Source organism: Amphiprion ocellaris, chromosome 23, assembly GCF_022539595.1.
Source record: "Amphiprion ocellaris isolate individual 3 ecotype Okinawa chromosome 23, ASM2253959v1, whole genome shotgun sequence".
Classification (NCBI taxonomy): Eukaryota; Metazoa; Chordata; class Actinopteri; family Pomacentridae; genus Amphiprion; species Amphiprion ocellaris.
Window position 1 is genome coordinate 17,745,180 of NC_072788.1, and position 7,660 is coordinate 17,752,839.

At 38.6% G+C, this 7,660-nt stretch overlaps 1 protein-coding gene across 1 annotated transcript; it reads left to right on the forward strand.

Annotated features, from left to right (window-relative positions):
• The first annotated feature begins 1,814 nt into the window (after positions 1-1,814).
• On the forward strand, positions 1,815-6,794 carry LOC111575589 (placenta-specific gene 8 protein-like). The gene is made up of 4 exons (XM_023280811.3): positions 1,815-1,995; positions 3,320-3,436; positions 4,281-4,432; positions 6,286-6,794. The coding sequence occupies exons 2-4, from the start codon at positions 3,322-3,324 to the stop codon at positions 6,415-6,417; spliced, it is 399 nt and encodes a 132-aa protein (XP_023136579.1). The 5' UTR covers positions 1,815-1,995; positions 3,320-3,321; the 3' UTR covers positions 6,418-6,794.
• Positions 6,795-7,660: the final 866 nt, after the last annotated feature.

Sequence of the window (7,660 nt, forward strand, 5' to 3'; positions counted from 1 at the left end):
GAGAGGGCTGAGATAAGAGCAGTTCCTCTCCAACAGTTTTTTACCAATGAGATTGTTGCACATTTTCATAAATACACTTCTTTTGTCAACTACAGTCCTCTGAACAGTAATGGTTCTTGATATCATGCTACTTGTTGCAAAATAAACAGCCTTAATTGAGAGAAGTTGTTTGTCCTCTATCTCAAAAAGCGAACATGCTCAACAGATGCTTCATAGCAGCAGGGGTTGAGCGAGTGGAAAGAGTTATGTAAAGGATCAGTGTTACCAAATACAGAGAGGTCGTTGAAGAAAATCTGTTTAGCGCTAAGACCTTTCAGCATGACAGATGTTGAACGTGTTTGTTTTTTTGAGAAAGAAGACAAGCTACTTCTCTCCAATGAAGCTGTTTATTTTCTAAATATCAGTGTCTCAAAAGAACAGTATTTAAAAAGAAAAAAATCTTAACAGAGAACAAAGCATTCAGCCATGACAAGGCTGGAGAGGCCTCTGACTGAGCCACTGACCGTCAGAACAGCTATGGGGAACCCTGAAGCTGGCACTTCAGATGCTTTCCATCCAATCTGACAAAGCTTTACAAGACATATCAGGAAGAATGGGATATATATCTCTCAGGAAAGCGAGGGACGTGTCAATTAATCCCATGTACAAAAAGAAAAGCATTCAGAGAGTGCAGTATTCCAGCAAGGCTGCTCAGTTGTATGATTTCCGGCAGATGAAATCTTTAAAAAAATTTGTGGTTTACAGTGGTCAAATTGTAGTAGGATCGCAATCATGAAATCGTCAGCAGGCAGCTGACATAGTGTTCACTTGTTGTCATGGTTACAGTGGTGCTGTGCCACTATCTCGTAATGATAAAGAAATATTTAACAAATCAATGGATCCAGACTATAAGCCGCATCACTGCCAAAATCTAATCACTTGGTCCTTGTGTCATTTCTGACCTTCCCTGAAAATTTCACCCAAATCCGTTAATCCGTTTTTGAGTAACGTTGCTAACAGACAAACAGACAGACAAACCAACACCAATCCTCACATAACTCTGCTGCGGTCCTTGGCAGAGTATTAACTTAAATCACCTGTGAGGGTTCATATGTCTTTTAACAGAAATCTGACTGCATCAGAGACCTCTCTGATCCCCTGGATTTCTTTTCTTTGGGCCCAAACATCTCTCATTTTTTCATCCATCCAGCTGTTTGTTTGATGTGTAATGATCACCACAGCGTCACCAGTGTGACATCCCTTAAATTTCTCTACAGTTCACACACGTGCAGGCTACGCTGGCCTTGGGTTTTCCCAGCTGTATGTTTGTGTAAGTTATTTGTCATTTTATTTAAATGTGTATGCAAAACACCTAGCTGCTGTAGTACCTACACCTTCCTAGAAATAGATGATCACCAGCTGGCACATGTAACATATTAGATGAAAGATGAAGTTTTTTTCCGATTCAAGCCTTCCAATTTGACAGTCAAAGGAAAAGCACACACATTTTAATTTCAGATCAACCCTTCATGCTATCTGAAACCCACTTTCACATTTGTCTGGTCAAATCTAGACTCGTGTGCATGTGAGGCTAAGGATTCTTTAAAACACCGTTTTTGATTTGTGAAACCTGCCGTCTAAAGCCTACTTCCACATTTGTGAAAGCAAAAACCAAAAAAAAGAGGAAATGTGCCTGCTTTCTGTCCTAACGTTGACCACATTGCATCAGTACTAGATTAAAATCACAAATATATACAAATATACACACCGTAAGTTATTTTGAGTTAATTTGGTTTTCAGTGTTTTACTCGTGCAAACTGGAATTTGCATTTTTCCAGTGGCATATTAGTGTATATGAGCTTTCTGTGTGCAGCAGAGGGGCTGGGCTTAACTTTCCTCCTAAACAGAAAGTTTACAGAGCCAAGCACTCTTATTTTTTCTTCTCCTCATTGCTTTGTAGTGTTGCACACTGAGCAGACCACACTTTTATCAGGTGCTCACTGAACCAGAGAAAAGGTAAGAAAAGCTCTGTATTTTAGCCTAAACCAAACAAAACAATGAGAAATATTCGTGAATGTACAATTTAGATATATGTAAACTTATCTTAGCCAGTATCATTGGTTAACTTGGCTGTAATTCACATGCTAGTTGCTGTAATAAAAACGGCAAAACTGAGGTCAGAGAGGACACGAATAGTTTGTTTTAACCTGAAGTTACTGAATTTACAGGCCACAGATGTTGGCTTTCAGGACCAGTTTCCTTTCTCAAGAAACAGTAAATAAACCAAAGACCGTTAATTTCAGTGCAGTCTGATTTTATACTTCTAAGACTCATAAATTAGTTTATACTTGACATGTTAGAGCCACATTTACATTTTCAATTGTTCACTTCTTATGGTCATCTGAATAAGTTTCTTTAAGATGTATTATTAAAGGCGTTTCATAACATCAGCACGTTAATAATTTCTTCTGACTGCTTTGAGTAAGTTAGCTAGAAAGCTAATGAAACGTCGAAGCTAGTGGGACAATTAAATGGATAAATGTTAGCCAACGAACCCTTAACAGGTGCAAATGCCTCTGTTTTTGTATTAATTAAAAAAGCTAAGCCTGCAGGCAGTCTGTGATAGAAGATGTGACAAAATGATGAATGCTAAAAATTCAAATAACGTGTAATTAATCGTTTTAAAAACTGAAAAGACGAGAAAAACGTAGCTAGCTAGCATCTAACAGTGAAGCATTGGCTGTAGCTTCTAGCTAATAGCAACTTGCTAATCTATAGGATTCACTACCCACAAAGAGTTAGCGATTTCCGTCTGACAAAATAATTTCAGATTAACTTAAACTGCTACCATAATCAGAAAATGGATTTTATGTAAAAACTATTAATTGAAGGGTTGTATTTAAAATTTCAAGCAATCCATAAATCTGTTCAAGCTAGTCACACATGCTAACATTAATGTGAAGACAGATAAACTTTCAAACCGTGGGAATCAAAATAAGTACTTAAATAAATTTGTTTTGAAATTTAAAGACATTTAGGCCTGTCACAACATGGCCAAATGTATAAGAGCATTTAAACATAATGGCAGTGTCCTATACAGCCTTACGGTCGTCCTGCTTACTCTTTTTCCTCATCACCCATCAACATTTTTGATGAATGGTAGATTTTGCTTGAACAACACAAGGTGTTTGTAGCAACCACATGAACCAGATCACACCCTGATAAACATGTTACAGGGGCAGGAATGCTTTAGACCAGTCTGTGACCTTGGTCATATACTTAGGAGCAATGACCACCATCTCCTTTCCCACTGTCTCCTTTTGTGCCTTGTGTCCTCCAGACATGGCCGTCACACATCAGCCAGGACAGGTGGTGATGGTTTCCACTACTCAAGGTTCTCAAGGCCCATCAGTTTGGAGTACCGGCCTGTGCGATTGCTGCAGTGATATGGCCACCTGTAAGTCAACCAAACAACTACCTTTCAATTCCAGTGACTTTCCTCTCCGGTTTGCAGCAGCAGTGGAGTTTCCCAGTTGTCATGGAATTATAGATATGCTTGTTACCATTTGTGTTTGGATTTTAAGGACCTCTCACCTTTGATCGCATCAAAGCTCAGACGAGATCCTAAAAACAGCAAAACATTTTGAGAATCTGAGCTATATTGGTGATAATTCATGAGAAGCATAAAATACCGGTCCACACTTTTGTAAAATAAACTAAATGTATGAGTTCTCGACACTAGGACAATAGCTATTTAGAATAGCTCTTCCATAATCATGATGTACTCAAAGAAAAGATTTTAAAAAACCAACAGCATCTTTTTAAACCCGCTCTCTTTAGTAATTGCCCACATCTTTCAAACTCCACGATGTTAAACTGTAGCAAAGATTTTCTGCTCTCCCAGTGTCCAAAGTAAGATGTGAGCTCTTTTAATTTTTTCACTTTTCAGTAACCTAATGTTGCTCCCTTCAGTTTTAATTATTCAGGGTAAATACTCAGCTGTTACCGTAGTCCAGATAGGAGAAGACCTGAGATGATAATGACTTATTTTCATTAATAATATAACAAAAGCTGCTTCCACAGAAACTATGCCGATAAGATAAGAGCAAGTGAAAACAGTAAAATATATGGCCAGACAGCCAAACACTGAGCTGAAACTCACTATAACTCTCCATAAAGTGTGGGACAAATGTACAAATGATGCCTTTCAAAATGTCATGTTGTTAACATTGTCATTACAAACATTGATTACAGTCGCTTTCACAATTTTATCTCTACGTTTCTTTTCTTCTGCTCTCAAGGTTGCTTTGGTTATTGGTGCTTCCCCTGCATGCAGTGTCATACAGCCAGTGAGTTTGGATGGTGCTGCTGTACGCCACTCCTGGACTACTGCTGCTGTGGCGTGGTGTCCTGTAAGCTGCGCTCCGCCATTAGAAAGCGCTACAACATCCCTGTAAGGCTGAGTACACATGTTCTGCACATACACATGGTGAAAGTGAACAAGTACACATTGCTTCAAGATTCTAAGTTCCCATAAATGCTTGAGGATTGTGTAATGAATGATTGGTAATATGTAAACTGACAGTTTCATTTCACTTGTTTCACACTGTTTTATTGTAGGCAGGGCTCCAGACTTTGACCTTAAATGGTTGCATTTGCGGCCTTTTTTTAAGAATGTGCAAATTAAAATTTCAAATGCCCTCACTGGTGGGACTATGTGATAATCATGAAGTTGTTTTCGTATCGCTCTAAGAGGCACATGCAACTGCTGTGTTAACCACGGGTGGAAAGTACTATTTTTAACCTTCAGTGGTTTGTCGCTCTGTTCCTGCCTGATGTGTAAAACATACTGTTTAGATGGCGTACTTTAAAAAGGTAAGGTGGTCTGTAGCTGATTGTTTGAAAACAAAATGAGGAAATAGGAGGATGATCAGAGTGCAGGTGCAGGCAAGAAGATACTGACTGAAGTGGTGAAGAAAAAAAGCAACACATTCAATTACAAAGGCTAATGCAGAAGTAGTGCACACATTAATCACAGTAATGATTTTAGCTTCCCACCATTATATGAACATGATCGACTGTGGTACTTGCATTTAAAACAGGACACCTGCATGCACTGGTTTTTCCTCTTACAGAATACAGTGCATGCAGAAAAAACTCACTGTGTTTCATTTTGGGCAGATCTGACAGTAGAGCGCCCTATTTTACTCTGCCCAAAGTCATTTTTGGTCAGACCACTGCAGCCACCAAGTAGCTTCTACCGAAGCCTGCAAGGTGAGGCGTTTAGGGAACATTGGTAAATATAGTGTCTGTCGATACGCAGATGTTCAACAAGTGAGGTGTTTTGCCTGTGATAAGATGAAAGATGCGACCTAATAAGAAAGTTGGTCGTACTGATGCTACCAGTGAAAAAGTTAGTCTGGAGCCCTGATTATGGGGGACTAGTACGATGTACAGGGTTTTAACTGCCTTACTGGTTGTTGTCCTTTTTTACACATGGTCGCTCCCTATTTGAAGCTAGTACGCCATTCTGTTTGATCACAATGTTTATTATATTGTCACTAATGGATTTCTTGGAAGTCATTTTGCTAATGATACTCACCAATGAGACATCTAACACTGAACATAATGGGTACAAAAGTCTGGGAGGTAGTTGAGCAACGTATTCAGAGCATTCAAATACTGTTAAAGAATACTAAACAATTAAGAACTCATGGTTTGACACAAACTGAAAAATATCATTTTACCCAACAGTTCATACTGCTTTTGCTTCGTAAATAACAGCTGATGGCTTGTTGAGTCATTGCTTGCAGTAATATAGTTGGTCAACAAGGAACATATAACGCACAATTTGATACATATTATCCAGTACTCATAAAATAAACCAAAATGCGTTTTTAGTGTATATATTTTTTTATATCCACTGATGTCCTCAGATTTGTTAAAGATTTCTGTATCATTGTGAGATAGCGGCACGGCATCACTGTAACTATGACAAGTGAACACTACATCAGCTGCCTGCTGACGATCACATTATTGTGATCCTACTACAAATCCACCGACTTATCAGGACTTATTCTTATCAGTTGATTAAATTGTCCCATCAATTCCCTCTGCTCGCTACCTATTTAGGTCACGCTATTCAGTATCTGTACTATATCCTATATGAGGGACTGAACAGCTTTGGCGGAGTACTGCGCTCTCTAAATACTTTTCTAGTTTTGTATGCATTCACATACGTACCACTCACAAATGAACAGTCATTTTTACAGCTGCCTCCTCTCTCTCTCTCTTTTTGTCTTGCAGGGCTCGTTCTGTGACGACTGCTGTAAACTGATGTGCTGTTACTTATGCGTCTGGTGCCAGATGAATCGTGAGGTGAAGGTCAGGAAGAACCAGGTCACCTCAGTGGTCACTACCCAGGTCGTCCGTACTTAGGACGCAGCTTTTTGGGCTGTGGGTTGAAGGCATATGTTGTCCAAATATTGCCCTCTGGTTATTTTCTTACTGCTGTTACGATAAAAATATCTAAAAAAAAAAAAAGAAAAAAAGATTAGTTCTGTTTGCGCAGCTATAAGCACTAGCACAAAGACAAAGCATTTACTTTGAGTAATTAACACAGAGCATCATAAAGATCAGTATGATAGTGTTCTGGAATTAGCTGTTAAGTGAAACAAGCTTGCTTAAACTCTCTATTAATGCCAGATGATTTGAGTTTTGTTCATATGATATCATGATGAATGTTAGAATTCGGGTAAGATCAGTGTCTCTGGTTCACTCTGGTCAATAAAATATTTTTGTTTCATCTAACAAAATGTCTGTCATCTTATTTCTCTTGAGTTATATTAAGTAGTGAACCGTGTCATGAGAAAAACTTCATATGATGCATCATCTTGATAGGCAAATGACCAATATTATGCGGTCAACACTGATACATCTTAGTTTTTTATTCACTTAGTACTATGTTCCCTGATGTCATAAACATTTATAGTGTTGATATATTGAACTAAGTGTTAAATAAGTTGTTTTTTAATTGATTTAAATTTTTATTGCATGTCCAAATACAGTTTTCCCCAGACTTTTTTAAATCATTGTTTGCAGCTTATGTAAAAACACAATGTTTAGCATCTACCAAGCATCCCACCTCTGGTTCTGACATGCTAAACACCACATACCACCAACTGCATTGTCCATCCATCCATTTTCTATACACCGCTTAATCCTCATTAGGGTTGCGACTTAGGGTGAAGACGGGACACCTTGGACAGGTCGCCAGTCCATCACAGGGCTACACAGAGACAGTCACACTCACATTCACACCTACGGACAATTTAGAGTTTCCACTTAACCTGAGCACTTTGGACTGTGTGAGGAAGCTGGAGAATTTGAAGAAAATCCACACATGCACAGAGAAAACATGAAAACTCCATGCAGAGAGATCCCAAGAAAGCGGGGACATGAACCAGGTATCCTCTAGCTGCAAGGCGAAAGTGCTAACCACCAATTCGCTGTGCAGCCCCCCTCCACTATATTATATTTTTGAAATTCATTTTTTTAATTTATCAAATAATACATTTTATTCTATCTTTCACCACTTTTTATTAGTGTCTTATTTTGCTTTTCTAATTTCACATCTTCTGGTGGTGGTGGGTGTTGTACACTGACATCTCTGCAAACCGGT